We start from the raw sequence: 20,596 nt of genomic DNA, 5'->3' as shown, positions 1-20,596 counted from the left end.
GAAAAATCGACCAGGGAGCAACTACCGCAAAAATAGTCAGGCAAAGCCAGTCAGATATAATAAACTGTCTTGACCCCGGGACAAAATCCAAAGAGGTTCTGGCTAGTTTCAATACCATTTCTCAAAACATAAAGAAAGAACTCACCAGAACACAGAAGCGAAAAGGTCAGGCAAAAAAGGGCTGGTTCAGCCCGGCTTGCACTAAAGCGTATTTGCGGCTAAAGGAGGCTCTAACAAGGGGAAAGAGAGATAGAGGGGAGGTCGTCAGACTAAGAAAGGAATATGCGCTAGCCTTAAAAATTAGAAAGAAAGAGCTAAAAGCTGACCTATGGGACCAACTAAGCAGAAGCTCAGAATTAAAAGACAGTGCAGCCTTCTGGCAAATAGTCAGATCCCCTTTTTTAGCAGATAGAAAAGGTTTACCATCCATAGACGTTGCGATTAGTGACAGAGATTGGGTGAACTATTTCTCCAGAGTGTTCAGCAATGAAAACGTACGGGGTACAGGTTATATAGATCCCCTGACCCAGGTTATTTACCCAATAGCATTGCAATTTACACATGACGAGGTACTAAAAGCAATAAAATCCTCAAAATCAGGTAAAGCTCCAGGCCCAGACGGGGTTCCAGTGGATATTTTTAAACACGAAGTAGATCTCTGGTCCCCGCTATTGACAAACGTCTTAAACGCCACTATAGACGAGGGACTAATAGAATCTTGGTCAACCTCGATATTGGTCCCTATATTCAAAAAAGGGGACCGAAACAGCCCATCTTGCTACCGTCCTATTTCGCTCCTGGATTCGCTCGGGAAGATGGCAGGTCGGATTCTTCTCGATTGACTCCAGGAGTGGACAACTAGTCAGAACATTATTTCTGCAATACAATATGGGTTCCGAGAGGGGCTAGGCACAGTAGACCAAGCACTAAACCTGTCTCTGCTGGCAGGAAAATACGTGGAGGCTAAGGGGAGTGCGCTGAATATGGTGTTTGTTGATTTATCCGCAGCCTTCGACTGTGTAGTACACTCGAAGCTGTGGAAAATCATTTTAACTATGGGTGTGGATCCCCCGGTTGTGGATTTCCTACGGGAATTATACACAGGAACAACGGGAAGAGTAAGATTTGGGACTAAGGGGCAACTCACGGAAAGCTTCAGGGTGGAGAAGGGGGTCAGACAGGGTTGTGTGCTGGCCCCCTTCTTATTCACTCTATACACAAATGGGCTAGAGATCGCTATGCTCGAGGGAAGCAAAGATCTCCCTTCAATCGGTCGTCGGCATATACCAGCTTTGTTATATGCCGACGACGCGGTTATCCTAGCAAGAACTCCTGTTGAGTTGCAGCGAGCCCTAGACAGATACTGTGCCTTTATGTCAAGTCTAAACCTTACCCTGAATGTAAAAAAACGTACACAATGCACGTGGGGAAAAAAACTGCAAAGATCAAAAGTATACATGTGAATGGGGAGGCACTGGATAGAACTGCAACATACCCATATCTGGGAATTGTAATTGACGAAAAATTTAAGTGGATAGCAGCGATCAATGCAAGAAAGCTGGCATTTTTAAGAGCAACCTCAACATTAAAATCGTTCGCACAAAAATTGGGCAAGAGACCTCCATTAGAATTATTGAAAATATACAATGCAAAAGGTGTCAGCACTGCCACGTACGGGGCTGGGCTATGGGGTCTTGCAAATGTGGAAAAACTCCAAAAAATTGAAAATTCCTTCGTAAGATATCTACTTGCAGTACCGAAGAGCTCCCCCACATATGGGTGTCACCTAGAGTTGGGGATAGACTATATATCAGACACCATAAAAATTCAACCAGTAATGTTGTGGCGTCGTATTTGGGTAACTGAACGATGTCACTTAACAAGATCAATTGTGCAAGATATTAAGACACTCGACCACTGTGGGAAGATAAAATGGCTGACATATGTTAAGGCTCTACTAACAGACCTAGGTTATGAAAACTTTTTTGCTGAACCACTAACAATAGCAGAGATTTCAAAGTCAGATCTGAAGAAAGCATGCCTGGAACATCTGGGGCAAGTGCGCTTGCTAAAAGAGATAGGGAAACCCTCTGTCCAACAGGGCCTATCAGTTCAGACTGTTTTTTCTATCGAACCTTACTTGTTGTATAGTCTAAGTCAGTTTGAAAAACTGTTGTTGACACGCTTCAGACTCAATATGTTTCATCGCATGGTATCTTTCCCCTCTCAAAACGACTGGTCATCAAAATCGTTCCCATGCCCTTGTGATTCTGTTTCAACACAATCCACCATACATGTAATACTTTTTTGCAAGTTTTACACTATTCCACGAAGGCGTTGGATACTACCCATATTGAGAAACTGGGGCCTGCTCCAATGCCGTCCAGCATATTTGGCGCTTCAGTACCTTGAAGACGAAATAGTAGCAAAAGCGATGGCCTGTTTCCTTAAATTCTGTATCCGCCATCGCTTGAACCTTTGATAAGATCAATCACCTTTTTATACATTAGAGGGTTGATGAAATCACTGTCAAAACTGAACGTTATACCATGGTCATATTTTTTATGAATTGTGATTTATATGTAAACTGTGTTTTATTGTATAGTAATAACTAATACGAAATTTTAATTGATTTTAATTGAGAAAGTGTATAAAATGTATTTTATTAACTTTTATGGTATTTCTACAATTATGAAAAACCGAATAAAGTTGGTTTTGATTTGATTTGATTTGAATGAAAGTGCCTTTTGTGTTATTGATGGAGTGAGGAATTCAGTACTTCATCATACATGCGCTCTGTCATTCACCTTTGGATTCATGCATCTAGTAATCCACCCACTGGCTCATTCTTCCATTCACCCTCTGACACAAACACAATAAAATATACACAATGTCAACAACATATGTAAGATAAATTAAAAGAAATGAAGTAGAAAATAGACTACATGCTGCCATCTAAACATGGCATGCATATGCCTGCAATAATGAAACTAAACATAGCAGTGGGTGTCCATCTTCCAGTGGTATTGTACATGGTCTGTTGTTGTCCTAAAGTTCCAGCATGGCCACCATGTTTAAAACCATTGTGTTGGCCATCTTCGAATGGTAAAACAATGATACACTAAGGACAACAGAATTCCATAATGGTACCCTGGTGTGGTGAAAATGGACATATGTCATATGGTGCATTATAGATAAAAGGAGTGACAAGGAAGCGGGCCCTACGCAATGCCTGGGGAACTCTAGTCTTTTCATAGGAATAGTTAAACAATGAAATTAAAAACGAGAAGCAAACAATTGAAAGGGGGACTATTAAAGAAGAACATTGAAAACAAAAGAACTGGACTACCATCCCTGACACTGAAGCACACTAATTTTCCAGTGGATATGCACAATGTGATCAGAAAATGGAGTCATTCATAGGGCAAGAAAACCAAAAACTGATGTGGACTAAATCATTACTCAACGCAATATGCTACCATGTATGGACTATGGAAGTACAGTGTAAATGACACTCAGACAGAGGAATGACAGAAGAGAGCTATATGAATGTATATTTTTATAAATGGATGTAGATATTATTTAATGTTTTTATACAACAAGAACCTGGTTAAACCTGTTAGGCCTTCCAAAGAGATTCTAGCAAGCATTATTATTGTGCAAATCTTCTACACCTAGAGTTTGTTAAAGAAAGTAATAAACATCAAATTCTTTCCCTACAAAGGTAATCTGTGATAGTTCCTATAATAAAATACCTGACTGCAGCCTTTACCATTGTGTACAGACAATCCACCCTTAGAGGCCTTTTGTTTTTAACAGACATGTTACATAGTAGTGCCTTTGTCGTAACGTTTCATTATAAACATATTGTTGCAGTCACCTTGGTATTGCCTAAGTCGTCTATATCCCTACCTACTATAGCAAGATCACTTGCTCTTCTACATGCATAACGCAGTCTGTCTCTTGCTCTTCCAGAGGTCACGCCTTCCAAGGCACCACCATAGGGTTGGCTCCGCTGCTGGCAATGTGCTCTGTGTACCAGTCTGGAGGGGTGAACATGGTGAGCTTGATTTGTGATCCTTGATTTAATGTAGTTGCCCTTGATCCCTGAGGTCCATTTTTGCTTCTCAACTCCTACTTCATTTCCTTATTCCAAAACCTCTCTGTTGTACCCCTTAACATTGTTCTTCTGCATCGCAGTCCTTACTACATGAAGTGTGCCCACACTCTGCTGACAGTTCCCCACTTGCCCAACCCTACTTAAAAAAGAATTGGTCTCCATATTCCATATATATAGCAAAACCCACATTTCTGACACTTACTATGTTGTCTTCACTGTGTCCTTGATGGCTGATATTTGTTTTCACATGCATTCTTTGAAGATCACTGCTGAGCTCTGTCTTTTTTAGGGTAGTATTTTGCTTTGCTCCCTGCTTCTGGGTTGCGGTCAGGAGCAGTCCGTGCATGTAAGAGCGGTGGGGAGTGGGGGGGGACTCGACAGACGATGATGAGGGAAAATGTATTATTTATTTAAATTTCATTCGTTGTCATCTGTCGAGGTCCACCCCCAACCTGCCCTCCACCCCACTGCTCTCACCTGCATGAGCCGCCCCTGGTTGCGGTGGCCTTTGGAATTAGGTTGTTACTGTTGCATTGGACCAAAGCTACCAGACAAACTGCATCATCGGATTTTCTTCTTTTTCCCTCTGATTTCAAAGAGCGATTCCACTGTGGCATTGAACCTGGGCCCAGTTGGTGCCTCTTCCTGTGTGCTTGGTATGTAAGTCCGGATGTGATGCTTTGAGGACAGTCTCTATCACTACATCTACAGCGGCATATTAGGGGACCAGAGGCTGCAGCCATCAGACTTGTTTTGTAAGGCTGAATTGATGTCACTCTGTGATTGGGCATATAGAAAAACCTAGTTTCTTATTCCATGCCCTGTTGGGCACGCACCCTTAAAGGGCTGATGTGACAGAATTGTCCAGTTGCACATTGACCTGGCTTGCTCTTTCTACGGGATGCATGGGTGACATGACTAGACCAGGTGGTTGATTGTGCTTCACCTTCCTCTGTCATTCTAGATAGGCAACCACTGGGCATTTCATGATTACATAAAGGTCTAGCATTTATTGCAACTAGACCATCCTTTGAGGGCATTCTTTGTTGTGTTGCAGCCATCATGGGTCAGTTGGGTTGTGCGCGTGTCCTTAGGTTTCTTGCGGATTACAAAGGCTCTGAATGTGGGGGCAATGTTCAGAACAAGGAGTTGGCATGCGCATAAGTTGAGGATGATGCCAACTGCTAAAATTCATTTAGTCACGAGTGCCCCCTGATTCACCAGTAGGCATTGGAAGATGGAGCTGCATCTTTGGCAGTGCCAGAGGGTGCTTTTATGATGTGCCTTTCAGCCCCTCTTTGAGTGGCAATGAGTAGTTTCGATGCACCTTCCTTTGCAGAAGGCACAAACTGAGTTTTCAGTGAGTTTGAAAACCTGACATGATAAAGCTTTTACTAATATGTAGCACAATGAACACCCAGATTAATCTGTGAGGCCGTATAGTTTGTCTGGTACATATGGAGTATGTTTCTATTGACGTATGTGTGATCATATATACCCACTGATGTCTCATCAGAGTGAACATGGTAAAACGTACGTGCTCTTCAGCGTGTGTCTCTGGAAAGTGAAGTACAGTATTCCTTTATTCCAATTTGCAATCCCTAGTAAGTTACACCTCTTATGGATGAAGTTCTCATTTAACATCTCAATATCCATATATGGAGTAGGAAAATAACTGACAAACTGACAGTGTTTGTTTTCTGGTGTTTTAAAGCAAGGTTTTCTTTTTTCTTTCTTATTGTGGCATCCATTTGAGGATGAGTATATTGGGTAACAACGGCAGGTTTGTTTGTGGGGCTGTGGAAACGCAAGCTTCTCAAGGTATGGATTTAGGCCCAGATCTCTGTACTGGGGTGAATGTATGACATTGTTCTGCATTCTGTCCATCAATTGTTCTTTTTGCATTTGTCACCCCGAGTGGGACGGGTATGCCCAGACGTGGGCCCCGTGCTCTCCATGCCTCTGGAGTCAAGCTATTCTGGCTGATGAGGGCTGAAATCCCGAAACTGGTCCTAGGATGCTTGTTTCCAGTCCAGGGACGACCTGGTCTGGCAGTTCGGGCTGGACTATTCCCATTGGGCATAGGGTCATGGTGAGCAAAAAAACTATGGATTTAGGCCCAGATCTCTGTACTGGGGTGAATGTATGACTTTGTTCTGCATTCTGTCCATCAATTGCTCTTTTTGCATTTCTCAATGTAGCACATTAAAGTGTTCATCATGCAACACGTGGGTGCCCAGGGTTCTGAACCAAGATAGTTTAAGTCTTGTGCACTTTATTATTCATGGAAACATGATCAGTGCAGCTATGTAATGATGGCATTTGTCTAACCTTTTGTTCCTTCATTGTTTCTTTAAATGGACCGATCTACGCTTAGTGTGCTCCTCCATATATGCATGTCAATTCCTGCTCATTGACACACAGTATTAAACACTCGTGGGATTGAGTGAATAACTGCGTATACCGCAAGGGACATGTCTTGCATTAGTGTTTATGTCTGTGTCCAGGCCTATATGTAGGCGTTTGGATATCAGACCTCGCAGACGTGGTGCATATATTAACAGAATTGGGTGATCTTGCCTTCAGGCTTCTTCTTACTGCACTCTGAGTCCCTGGTTAATTTATTGAAGGCTTATATATTGAGCTGGATTCCCAGAAAGTAATTTGTGGGATTGTGAAGAAGCACTTTGAGAAGGCAAATACTCTCTGAAATACAAGTCAAACTCTAGGTATTCTGTCCTTTACCCTTTGGAGTTTGAAACTGGATCTGTTCCTATTCCATCTGCACGCCAGTGCTGGCACCTGCAACCAGGAGACAGGATGTTATATTATTTTATGGCTTAAATGTTGCTGTTTGCTGTGCTGCTTGTCTACATTCTAAAATGTCTGAGATTTGCATCCTCCTAGTGATGTGGGTTTAAAGCGGCTGTATTTTAGAGTGAGCTGTGGAATCCCGTAGAAATAGGCTAAGGAACTGGGAGCAAAGGTTGTATTTTGCGTCTCCCATATTATATGGTACTCTTTTGAGGCAGAGTTTGGTTGTAGCCTTTCAAGAAACCCCTTTCATACATGTGCAGATCTTTTCAGGAACATTGGACACTCTTCGTTTTAACTACCATGCTGGTGTGGTTATTTTGTCTAGATATAGTCTGAAGTAACATGCACTTCGGGGACAGTAGCCTTTGTTCGGCTGGTTTTGTAACACTGTATTGGTTTGTTCAATAGCGTTTGATTCTTGCCTAGTTTTACAGCACTTTTTCCAATGTTTCTCCTAGCTCTTACTTCATCTCAATTTATTCTTTATTGTTTCAGCGTCCAGCCATACAATAATAGATAAAACAACTAATAAATACATTAAAAAATACTGAACAACAGTCCCATAGCAGACATATCGACTCATAAAATGCAAACGGAAATACCTGTTTAACCTGCAACTGCCTGCCAACATCCTAACAAAGTGCAAGTGCATGACAATAAAAACCACGAACACCGCACTTCCCTTAACAATATATATTCTTGTTAAAACCAGGCCAGGGTTCGATAACGGCTGGTAGTTCCCTCATACATAACCAAACTGCCCATAGATACGAAGCTAATGAGTTAAAAATAAGTTCGTTGTCTGTCCTAAAGCAGAAGTACAATAGCGAGCTAACACATTTAGGGGCATATTATCAAGGGCCTTAATTCATGTGTAAGCGACCTTTTCCGGTTGCTAACGCATGAATTAATTATCGCCCTATTATCAATGCGTCGCTAACTCCGTTTAGCGACGCATTTCATGCGTTATTCATCGCCCCCACGCTGGGGGCGATGAATAACGCTAATGAGATGCAGGGTGGGCGTTCCCACGTTCAACCACATGTAAAATGCGTTTGAAGGTGGGATTGCCTTATTCACAAGGCAGGCCTTGGGAGAAGGAGACCTGCGATAAACGCGTCTATCGCAGATCTCCCAACGCCTGCTTTTAATACGTGTTAGGCATTGCTAACATGAGGGGGTGGATCATAAAGCTGAATTCACCCTTCCATATTATCAAGGCACACATTAGCGCGTGAAAACAGCGCTTGTTTTCACGCGCTAATGCGACCTATCGACGATTTCACATTGCCTGTTGGCTTTAGCATTGAGAATACGTTGCTAACAGGCGATGTGAAATCGGCGATAGATTTTTCCACGTTATCAACGCTGTGCGATATTTTTTGCACAGCGTTGATAATATGCCCCTTAATCTCGTATAATCTAAAAAGGGGTGGTAGCCATCTTTTATATGCTAGGTCATATTTTGCTAGGTCTGTGTTTTGTGCAAAACAACAAGTAGTGTAATAATTTTTCCTTTCCCCACCAAACTTACAATGGCAATATTCACCCCTAAGGTAAGCCTTAAACACCTAACACAGCATTCCCTGATCTTCAAAATACATAATCTAAACTTGACATTCAGCGTACATTTGTGTTCAAGTCAAGTCAAAAATAAAGTTTATTTAGACTGTTAGTCTTTAAACAGACCCCCTGGATATAGCGGCATGGATTAGCAAATTTAGCGGCACAAACATGGAAATTTAGCGGCACAAATATGGAAATTTAGCGGCATTTTTGCGGAACTTTATCTTACTCATAATCATCCACTTTCATCTTTTTTGAGTTCAGAAGAATTTTATTTGACAGTCATAAGAAGAGATAATCAGGTGTCAGAACAAAATACAATGTAATACAAAGTTAAAGACTCTTAAGCAAAAGAAAAAATAAAAGAACATAAGTATACAGATGCATTTGCAATAAGAAAGAAATCTGGGTACAGAGTAAAAAATAAGGAAGAGATATATGAAAAATACATGAGCGTAAAATATGGCAATCATAAAAACATTGGGAAAATTCGAGAAAATGATACAGTGAAGGATAAATGGAATGTATCGGGCGATTAAGGGGGTTTAGGAACTTCTTGTTGTGGAGGCAGAGGATGAAACAAACGTTTACTGCAAGAGTCCAAATAAAGTGTAATTGGAGTCCATAAGTCCGTGCGTTTGACAGCCAAACATGCCGGGAAGACATGAGTGGTATCGAGCCTATGGTTATGGCAGACATTAAACCACCATGCTTTGAAAGAGATTTTGGAGAAATCCTTCCAGTTAACTGTTAATTGTTGGAAAGCAGCAGCAAGTAAAAGGTCAACAATCTGGGGCTTCAAGTCAACATCATCCCAGCAGGGGGAAAGGCTACCCATAAAAATATGTGTGTGGGAAAAAGGGATAGAAGTGTGGAAAATCACATTAACTTGAGCCCAAACCTGTAACCAAAAACTACGAACATGAGTACATAAAAATAACATGTGGAATAAATCAGCTTGTGGAGATGAGCAAGACCAGCATGTGTGAGGAGTGTTAGGGAAGCGTTTGTGCAGGTCAAAGGGTGTGAAGAGGAGTCTATTATAGATAAAAAATAAAGTCTGAGTGAGTGTTGCTGCTCTTGAAGATTTGCGGAGTTTGGTCCAAATTTTGTCCCATAAGGGAACTGACCAAGAGACAGACAAGTCGTGCTCCCAGGACTCCTCGACTTTGGATTTAGGTCTTGGAGTTTCACTAGCGTGAAGGTATTTATAAATAGCAGTAGCTTTTGGTGTAGTGCGTAAGAAGGAGTGGAGTGAGGAAGTGAGAGTGGATGGGGGAGAAGGAGGGTCAGGCTGAGTGAGGAGATCATATTTCAATAAAACTGCATTTTTAAGCGATTGATATTTGCGTGCAAAGGAGGTGGGTAAGTCATAAAGGGTGCGAAGTTCATGAAAAGATAGAAAAGAGGAGTCAGAAAAAAGTTGGGAAATCCAATGTAGACCTCGAGTATGCCAAGATTTCCAGAAAAAGGGTCTGTCCCGGATGAGTAGGGAGGTGTTATGCCATATGGGGGAGGATAGCAAATCGGCAATAGTGGTAGGGGGTGAATGAGAGGAAGAGAGGAGTATTTTTGTGGTAAACTTATGAATCGGAGTAGAAACAGATGCGGGTTTGCGAGAGAAGGAGAGGTATTCGGAGAAAGAGAAGGGAGATAGAAAAAGGCGTTCAAGTTTGGCCCATAATGGACATGGGATGTCAGGATCTTGAAGCCAAAAAGAGGCTTGTCTCAATTGGAACGCCTTGTGATAGGCTGGAAAATCAGGGAAGTTAACCCCACCCTCTGATTTAGGACGAATCAAGCACGCCAAGGACATTCGTGGTTTCTTTTTATTCCAGAGAAAGGGGATTAGAATGGAGTTGATCTGTTTGAAAAATTTGGATGGGACAGGGACCGGAATATTAGAAAGCGTGTATAAAACAATGGGAGATAGCATCATTTTTATAGTGTCTAGGCGGCCCCACCAAGAGAGGTACAGAGGATGCCATTTGGACGTGAGATCTGTCAATTTTTGAATACATTTGGACATACACAGGGAAACGGTATCTGGGATGGTGGGGGCAATATGCATTCCAAGGTACTTGATATTGGAAGGTTTCCATGTGAAGTTGGAGGCGGCAAAATCTGGCTTGAATGTAAATTTGGTTAGAGGAAGGATCTCGCATTTGTCATTATTAAGTTTATACCCAGAGATTTGGGAATACGCATGGACTTCGGTAAGAAAAGCAGGAATGGAGATAGAGGGGTTGGAGACAAATAACAGAATGTCATCCGCATAGGCAGCTAGTTTGATGTGTGAATCTGATAGTTGGTAACCATGAATGGAAGGGTTTTGACGAAGCTTGGAGAGGAAGGGTTCTAAAGCCAAGTTAAAAAGAAAGGGGGATAGAGGACATCCTTGACGAACACCTCCTTTTTAGATCAAAAAATGAAGAAATTTGACCATTGGCACAAACCGCTGCGCGTGGGCTAGAATAAAGAAGTGAGATTAAGGACGTAAAGACAGGACCAAAACCGAACCATTGGAGGGTATGAAACAAATAAGTCCACTCAACCCTATCAAACGCTTTTTCAGCGTCCAAAGCAATGGCCGCAAGAGGATGAGGTAAAGGGCGAGATTTAGAGAGAATGTTAAATAGGAGTCTGGTGTTGTCAGTGATAAATCGGCCTTTGACAAAGCCGGACTGTTCTTCACCCAATAAGTCTGGGAGGAGAAAGTCGAGTCGAGCTGCAAGAGATTTTGCAAAGATTTTGTAATCAATATTGACCAGAGAAATCGGCCTGTAATTTTTGCAATATTGAGGGTCCTTCCCCTCCTTGGGTATGAGGCAGATATGAGCGTCCGAAAAGGAGCCGGAGGAGGAACCCAAGGAAAGGAAGGTGCCAATAAGGGAATGGAGTCTGGGTATAAGAAGCTTTGAAAAGTGGAGAAAGAATTCTACCGTGAAGCCGTCGGGCCCAGGGGCTTTGTCTTTTTGGAGGGTTTGAAGTGCTTTGAGTAATTCTTGGTGGGATATGTCGTGTTCTAAATGAGAATGGTCAAGTGGAAAATGTGATGGTTTTTGTATGGTGGAGAAAAATGTGTCTAGTAAGTGGGAAGATGGTTGAGTTTCAGAAGAATATAAGGTCTTATAAAAAGTAGAGAATGCAGTGAGAATGTCTGCGTCTATGTGTTTAAGGTTCAAGTCAGTGTCGTAGATAGATTCAATGTTTAGTTTGTTGTGTTTCACCTCCAGGTAATTGGCCAAGATCTTACCAGCCTTATTTTTGCCTCCATAGAACTTGGCACTAGATTTTAATAAATATAATGATGCATCATCTGTAGATTTTTTGTTAAATTTCATCTTAGCGTTGATAAGGGCGGTTAGAGTTTGCTGCGAGCGGGAGGTAAAATAAGAATGCTCCAATTTCTTAATATCTAGAAGGATGGTTTTAGTAGCTTCTCGAGCAGCTCTACGTTTTTTAGCAACAAAGCCAATGATAAAGTCCCTTGCTGCCGCTTTAAAAGCATCCCAGATAGTATGTTTAGGGACAGGGGAGTTATCGTTTAGGGCAAAGAATTCATGGGAGAAAGAGATGAAGGCGGCAGTAAATTTGGGGTCTAGGAGAAGAGAGTTGTTGAAACGCCAACGTTTAGGGCCTGTTGATTTGGGTAAGAGATCCAATTGAACTAATGTAGGGGCATGGTCAGAAAGTAAAATTGGGCCTATTTCTGCATGAGAGAGAGTTTGGGCATTATTGTGGGTAACAAAAATGTAATCGATTCGAGATTGGGAATGGTGACATGGGGAGTAGAAAGTAAATTCTTGGAGACTTGGATTACAAAGACGCCAAGCATCAGCGAGTTTATGTTGGGAGATGGTTTGGGAGAAGGATTTGTGAGGTTTATTAGGAATGAAATGTGCTTTGGAGTTCCTGTCTAAAAAGGGATCTAGGGGCTGATTGCAGTCTCCCGCTAAAATGAAATTATCATCAATGAATCTGGTGACATGCTGGGAAAATGAATGCCAGAAAGTGGGATCACCAGTGGTAGGGGCATAAACATTTAAAAGAGAAATTGGAACATTCTTAATAGAAAGTTGAACATAAGTCCAACGGCCCTCAGTATCAGACTCTTGAGCAATCATAGAAGGAGAAAGAGCTTTGTGACATAGAATAGCAACTCCATTGCGTTTACCATCCCCGGGGGAAAAATAAACATCACCCACCCAGCTTCTTTTCAACTTAACAGATTCTTCAGCAGACAAATGAGTCTCTTGCAGAAAAGCAATGTCCACATTTAAACGCGAAAGATGAGACAAGATTCTCTGTCGTTTGATAGGTGAGTTAATGCCCTTAACATTCCAAGTGATTATTTTAAGAGACATATCATATAAGAAAAGAGGAAAAAAAGAAAAGCAGAAGAAGATAAGAGAATGCACATGAGACCCAGAGGAGTAAGAAAAGCAAGGAGAGCAAGAAGGTCAATGAACGTCAATACATGATAATAATGAGCAAGAAGATGAGAAAGGGGGAAAAAACGTGAGGAAGAAAAAGATAAAAGCGTTAGATGTAGAAAATCCGAGAGGAGAAAAGTAGAAATAAGTGAAGTAAGAAGAAGGAGTGGACAATAAAAAAGTTTTGAAGAAAGAAGAGAGAAAGACACTTGTAAAGCAGAAGAAACAAGTAACTGATGCAGAAAAAATGAGAAGATAATCCAGAGACATATCATATCGAAGAAAAAGAAGAAAACAAAAGAGAAAGATGGGGACGCAAAGGGGATCAACAGAATTGAAAAGCCAAGAAGAATAAGAGAATCGATAAAAAGCAGTGCAATATAATAAAGAGTAAAAGGAGGAGGGAAGAAGAAATAGGGTGAGGAAGAAAAAAGTAGAAGCGAGTTGTGTAGAGGAGAGGATAAGGTAGTCCGAGAAGTAGTCAGAATAGTAGATATAAGACAGCAATAGAAGAGTATTCGAAAACCAAGAGGAAGAGACACCTGTGAAGCAGAGAGAATTGGGGAACGTAAAAGTAAGAAAGATGCGAGGAGGAAAGTGAACAACTGGGGGGAAAGGCAAAACATACTTACGAAGGGTAGAGATGGGGAGGGTTGATCAGCAGGGGAAGGGACGCGAGGAGATGAATGAGGGGGGGGAGCGCCAGGCAAAGGAAGCAAACGTCCGATGCAAACGAACCAACAGGTCGAGGGAATGACGCCAAACATATTGTAAAACCTGCAAGGAGAAGGGGGGAAAGACAATAATAAATGAGACGAATGAGAGGGGGTGAGAACAAGACAATAATGAATAGCAAAAAGGTACGCAAAAAGGCGGCAGTGAACAATACTAATTAACGAACAGGGAGAGAAGAAAAACGAGGGGGAATAAGGGGAAGAACAGGAGGATATGTGAACAGGAGCCGCCTGAAAACATAACAAGAACAAGCAAAAATACATTCAACCATGCATGGCAAGCATGCAAATTTACTGAAATTTCAAAGCTTTATCACGCAAAAATCATGGCGGAAAAGCTGATGAAGAGCTAGAGAAGTCCATATCAGAGGTTTGAGTTGTATTCAAAAAGCTTCGTAGGCGAACAGGATCTTCATATGTTGTAGTTTTGTTGTTGTAGGTCACTCGGAATAGGCATGGGTGGAAAAGTCCGTATCTAGCTCCAATAGCACGGAGTTCTGGTCGCATGTCCAGGAAGGCCTTGCGTCGAGTAGCCGTAGCTCTTGCATAATCTTGTGCAAAGAAAAGGTTGGAGCCTGACCATTGCAGTCGAGGTGAGGCACGGGCCGCTGAAATAACTTTGAGGAGGTCAGTGTATTCTAAGAAGTACATGATGACACCTCTTGGCCGTGAAGAAGGAGAGGAAGTAGAAGGGAGGCGACCCAACCGGTGTGCACGCTGGATGTTAAGCGTGGTATCTTCAGGAAGGTGAAGGAGCTTGGGCAGAAATGATTTAAAGAAGGCAATGGGATCAGTCCCCTCGCAATTCTCCGCAAGGCCGTAGAGACGAAGATTGTTGCGCCTGTTACGATTTTCCAATTCTTCAACCTGCTTTTGAAGAGAAGAGATTTGAGATTGCATGTGTGTTACTTTAGAGGATGACTCTTGAAGAGCTGTCAGGGAATGTTCTACTGTAGTCACTCTGGCATCCATCTGAGACCAGTTGTCAGTAAGAACCTGCAACTTAGAGTTAGTTTCTTCCATGAAGGGTCTGAGGGCGCGTATTTCTTCTAATAGCAGCTCCATGGAGACAGCCGATGTGGACCCCGTTGGCGATGGAGGATTTTTTTTAAGACGCTTCGGCGTGACCTTCCCTGGAGGCTGGATGGGCTTCTCCGTGTTAGATTGCGACATTTGAGTGATGAGTCCTTGAGAGGCCTCGAGATGCGCCAATGCAGAGAAGACTTTGGAATTTTTAAGGAAGATGCGACGTGGAGGTTTGGAGGTGCGAGAGAATGCCTTCTTTTCCATACAGATGAAGAACAGTGATGTCCACTACCAGTCCAGAGGCAGTGAAGAGTATGCGTCGGAGCTTTTAACTGAAGGACTGCGCTAAGTGTAGGTACGCCATGAAGTGAGGAAAATAGATGGAACAGCAATCAAATCTCTAACTGAAGAAGGTAGGACATAAATGACGAGAACAGAGAGCCATCGTGGCGACAAAGTGTAGAGAAGTGGCACCTTGTGGAGCAAAGAGGGTCCGTCAAAAAGAAGACCTCATGAGTATAAGGGGAGCAAATGAAGGAGAATGTACAAAAAAAACGTGCTCAGAACTGCCCCATATTGTAAATAGCGCTGGATATGCGGCCAAGGGAAAGAGCAGCACAGTTAATGCGTAATGGAGTCAATCTGAGTACTTTTGCAGGGTGGCTGAGGAGATGAGAGAGCATTTGCTCAAAATGGCCACCAGAGAAATAAAAAAACGCAAACCAAACTTGCCAGAGTTCAATTGGAGGCAGCTTGCAGCATACACAGGCAGCGGTGAGACAATCAAGCAGAAATCACCTCACCATGTGTAATTGGCGTTGCGCAGGGCTCCGTGGTGTGTACACATCGTCGTAGGTCAGAAGCGCCGCAGTCCGCGCTGGATACAGACAAAATGGCGGGCACGACTCTTAGTCAGCCGCGTTCGCGATGCAAACGAGAAGAACGGTCATACCGCCGCCTGAAGAGGACCGCAAATAGGAGCCCCGTAGTCGCCGCAGTCTCCGGTTGCAGTAAAGGAGTGTTGCAGGGACAGGTGCGTCAGCAGAAGCGGCGAAATTCCTCGGCGACCGGGAGCGCCTACATCCGCGCTGCCGTCCTCGCCGGGCGCCAAGCCACGCCCCCCACTTTCATCTTTTTTAATAGCGAATCACTGCTAATACATTGACCATCTTCCACAGTATGCGGTCACTGATCAGGGCATTGTCCAGACACTTTAGTGAAAGCAAGTAAACAAATCTGCTAATAATTTGGTATATTTAAGGTGTGATTTACTCTTTTGGGACCACCTGCCTTCCCACCCGGGCTCTAAATTGTAAATTTGCAGGCTACAGTTGAGTACATTCGAGATCTGGGTTTCATCTGTATAGGTTATCAATACAGAGATGTTTCAGATTGGCCAGTGTGGTAGCCCCAGTACGCCTGACATTGTCCTGGGCTTTTGGATTTTATAAGGCAGGCGTACTTTTACTTATAACCCTTCCAGTATTTAGCAATATTCTGCGCCGTTTATATCTCCGCCTCTCGAGAAACATTCCAGACTACAGTGGGGGCCCACTTCATGCGTTTTATTTATTTATTGACAGACATCACTCTTTTAAGTGTCAGTTACTCAGGCTTACATTAAACTTTTTGTGATGATACCACCTTTCAAAACTCACATCCCACTACAGTTCTTTTTTTTGCACTTTAATTTATTAAAGGATCACAACATATTAAAAATATTGTTTTGATTTAATTGTATTGTCTGATACTCGTTGTTATTCTCACCTCCGTAGGGACCACTGCTGTTCTGTAATAGTGCTTACACCAGGTCCCTTGGATACCTAGGGCGTATCTTGTTTTTCTGTAATACAGTATAGAACCTGATCAGTAACTTCACTGGTTTCTATTTTCGAGTAGCACGCGTGTGCACGCCCTCCCATCAGCCACCAGAACAGTCCTTGCTCCCCTTTTATCGTGTTCTGTGCACAGCACTCCTCCAACCTACGTAATCTGGAAAACCAAGAAAAAGCCCCCTTAAAATACATTAGATAAATTAATACAACTTTTATTTCTAACGAATAAGCCCTAAATAATTGATTAACAGAGCATTTTGCTTCAGTTTATTTCTACTGCTCATCAAATAAAAAAGATGTGTTCAATGCATAATGTATGCATTCTGATCTTTCCAGGAACTTCACATGTGCACTGTTTTCTTCAGCTTTTCCCTGCATAGCTTCATTTTCGCGCGCACTTATGTAAAAATGCTGCGATTTTTACAAAAGTGCCGATTTCGCGGGCACTTTTGTAAAAATCTCGACATTTTTACAAAAGTGCCGATTTCGCGGCAAATCGCGAAATCGCGAAATCCTGGAGGGTCTGTTTAAACCATATAAAACTTATCATTTTATATAAATATTCTCAATAATTAAAAATTCATCAACCTACGCCATTCTAAAATCCACATTTCCATAAATTGCATTCTTTTTTCTCAAACACGGATATTACAACAAAGTCTGAATAGTGCTAAAATCCTATAAAATTATTTTAAGATAATAACATTTTAATTGAGATCTTTATACCTCATTGCTTCCACCATACTTGCAGCCAGGCAATTTTCTATTCCATAAAAAACCTATTACAGCAACCGCTCCCAGGCGTTTCCAATATCTAAGTAGACCTAATTGCACCTGAATATTCCAAGCGGTCAACCCTGCTCTAATGTATTAGCCTGGATCATTGAGGAGCTAGGGAGGGACAGTAATCAAATCTAAGTGTAACTCCTGCTACTGGGAGATTACAAGGGGCGTGGTTTCACCAGCAGCAAGATGGCTGCGCTCTAAGCGAGCTCTGCCGGCCGAGCATAGAATCCGCAAAGCAGCTTAGAGATACTGCTGCTCAAACGGCGGACCTGGATTTGCTGATTGTGCCTGGAGCTGGCCCTGCTGTCCTGATTAGTCCATAGGCACCTAAACTACAAGAACGCCATCACCCGGCTTCTGGACATGGACTGCGGCTGGGCCGTGTGGGGTCTGCGGCTGGGCCGCGTGGAGACTGTGGGCTGTAAGATCAGTGGCCTGCGGCTCTGCCTGCGGTGTGGGCTGAGTGAGAACACCTGAAACGTCTCGACTGCCCGGGATTATACCATCACCTTGGCCTGAGACCTGGACGTCACCACTGACTGCGACAGAGCGGCAGTTGTGCCGGAGCCGGATGCTGTAATATGGCCTCCTAGCAAAGCGGCTCGTCTGAGTGCCTGAGCCCGCAGCCCTGCACAGGCCGCTTAGACGTGGCTGCTACTGCACGGCGAAATGGTGCCCTTGGTCCCCTAAGTCGAGTCGGCCTGTTACTGGGGGGCGCAATTGACTCACAAGAAGAACACTGAGGCCTGCTCTGGATGATTCCTCTCCACAATACAAGTAAGGTGCGGGTGAGGGGTGGCAATTAACTACTGGGACTCGACGGCCTCTCAGTGGTGCTCCATACCTTGAATGTGTGTGGGCCTCAGGGGGTGGAGTACTTGGGCCGACTGACCCCAGAGGGTCTTGTGTGGTCCGACGCTAGAGACCCTGCGCTACAGGAGGCCCCGCCACAACTACGCTGTCCTGATTGAAGAGAGTGGCCATTAAACACTGCAGCACTCTCCTGGATGCACCCCCATCCATATGCGACTGTTTCTCCTGCGAGACTGCTTGGCTTCCAAACTCCCCTGCGCAGGGGTGGTATGCCTACTTCTCTCATCCCCGGAGTGTGCAAGTGTCTGACATGTGGGGGAAAGAAGGCCTGAAGGCCATAAATACTATCTGCATTATTCATCCCTTTCTCGGCTGGTGCTGAGTCGTCAGGGCAAACACATTCGGCCTGCTGCACAGCGGGTGACAGCCTACTAAGCTGGGCACTGGACAGGCCCTGATTGAAAAACACAGCACCTACACCTATGGCAATCCCTGCTGCCTCCCGCTGTTCACACCTGCAGCGTGGGTTCTGATTGCCAGGGCCGCTAGTGGAATCTGCTGGGCCAGGATCCTCTGGGTGCCATCTGAATGTGCATGACCTGCTTCGTGGTCCTCCCTAAACAAACCTCCGACCTGCAGCTGCGGCAAGCTGTGATGATTGCATATCCCTCTGTCTGGCTGGGACCTTCTAATTACTGCTACAATGGGGAAGGCTGATGTCAATCAGCCTAAGTTAACCTTTGAGGGCTGTAGGACCAGCAGGTGGGTCGACCCACCCCATGAGGCTGGCGAGCAGGTTACACAGGCAGACGTGCCGGAGGTGCGGGATGAAAATATCTACTCCTTGCTTCTCGAGGTTAAATCCAGCCTGAAAAACATTGATTCTAAAATCGATCATTTGGCATCCCACCTCGACCAAGTTAAACAGAAGGTAGATTCACACAATACCCGTATTACGCAGTTAGAAGCCAGGGTCTCCAATACAGATGACACTGGCACGGAGAATCGGCAACACCTTCTGAAGATGGGCAAAGTTCTAGAGCTAATCTGCACAAAGAACGAAGATCTTGAATCCCAATCCTGCAGGAACAATATCTGCATCACAGGTATTCCAGAATCTAAAACAATTGTTAAAATGGAGGACTATCTGGGATCCTTGCTGTGCGAACTCTTTGGCACAGTTCTATCTGGCCTCTTCATTGTTGAACGGGCGCATCAATCCCTCAGCCCGCGACCTCTGCCGGGGTCCCCACGCGTCCAATAATCGCGCGCATACTCAACTATCGAGACCGCCACTTTATTCTTCGGAAGGCAAGGGAAATGGGTGAAGTCGGGTACCAAGGCAACACACTCTCATTCTACCCTGATTTCACTTTGTCTGTACAAGCTGCCAGGAGAGACTTTCTGCCTGCCTAATGGTTGCTCCAGCAACTACACATTACATACGCTGTCCTATACCATGCCAAGTTGCGAATCGACTCTGACACTGATGAGCCACGATAAAGCTGCGCTAACATTCGCCAGACAACTGCAGAAATCCCTCCCCGCGACCGACCTGCATCGTCCAAAGATGACCGCACTAGTGACAATGATTGACTTTCATGGCAGGAAAATAGGGCAATGGACACAGTCCCACCCGCAGTGGGCCACGGAACTGACATGTAGCACTGCCATCAATTTATGTCATTGCCTAGCCTCTGTTTAACTGTTGCCAACTAGATTAATACGCACTCCTCCTGTCTGAGAACAATGTCGTTGGACCACCCTGCCTCACTGGCAAGGAGAAAGACTGGCTGAGCCCACACACCCCATAGGGATAATTCCCATGCTCTACTGGCATCTTCCAAGTTGGGGCTCCTTGGGTGAGGGGTGGAATGATTCTCAACCTAGTTGGGGAGCTGGAGTGGGAGGGGGCAAGGACGGGCAGCTCTTAGAAGGTAAGAGGTCCTTACCCATATCCCTGGGTTTTGTAAAATGTTTGTTCCTGTTTGATTTGGAATATGTTACTGATTGTATTCAACGACAGGTACACTGTGCTCCATGATATATCATCTTCCTGCTATAGGACTGCCAACGGATTGCGACACACCATCCTCTCACCTGACTCTGTGCATGGCTTAGGTGACATTTTTAAGATGAAACATAAGGGGCATGAACGACCACCGCAAAGCACAACTCATATATACATATCTTGGTAGACACAAAATCTACGTCTGCTTTTTACAAGAGACACACCTCGCAGTCAACAACACAGCTAAACTGTGCGCAAGATACTGGGGTGACTCCTACTATTCGTTCTACTCTAGAAATGCGAGAGGCACCACTGTATTGCTTAGGAAGGACCTGCCATGGCGCGCTACACAAACCCACATAGATACTGAGGGCAGATACATGGTCCTGGCGGAGACTCTCTATGCCCAACCTGTGATCCTGGCAGCCGTGTACGGCCCAAGCATGGACGAT

The 20,596-nt window shown here is 43.9% G+C and overlaps 1 protein-coding gene across 1 annotated transcript in view; it reads left to right on the top strand.

Moving 5' to 3' along the window:
• Positions 1-20,596, top strand: part of ADAM19 (ADAM metallopeptidase domain 19) — a 353,591-nt gene that overhangs the window by 209,429 nt on the left and 123,566 nt on the right. Inside the window, exon 10 of the mRNA XM_078653717.1 lies at positions 3,976-4,060. Within this exon, the coding sequence (XP_078509843.1) occupies positions 3,976-4,060 (85 nt within the window). The remainder of the gene's footprint in view (positions 1-3,975; positions 4,061-20,596) is intronic.

Source organism: Lissotriton helveticus, chromosome 7 (assembly GCF_964261635.1).
Source record: "Lissotriton helveticus chromosome 7, aLisHel1.1, whole genome shotgun sequence".
NCBI classification, from domain to species: Eukaryota; Metazoa; Chordata; class Amphibia; order Caudata; family Salamandridae; genus Lissotriton; species Lissotriton helveticus.
The sequence above is the reverse complement of the archived record's forward strand: the minus strand, read 5'-3'. Positions and strand labels throughout refer to the sequence as shown.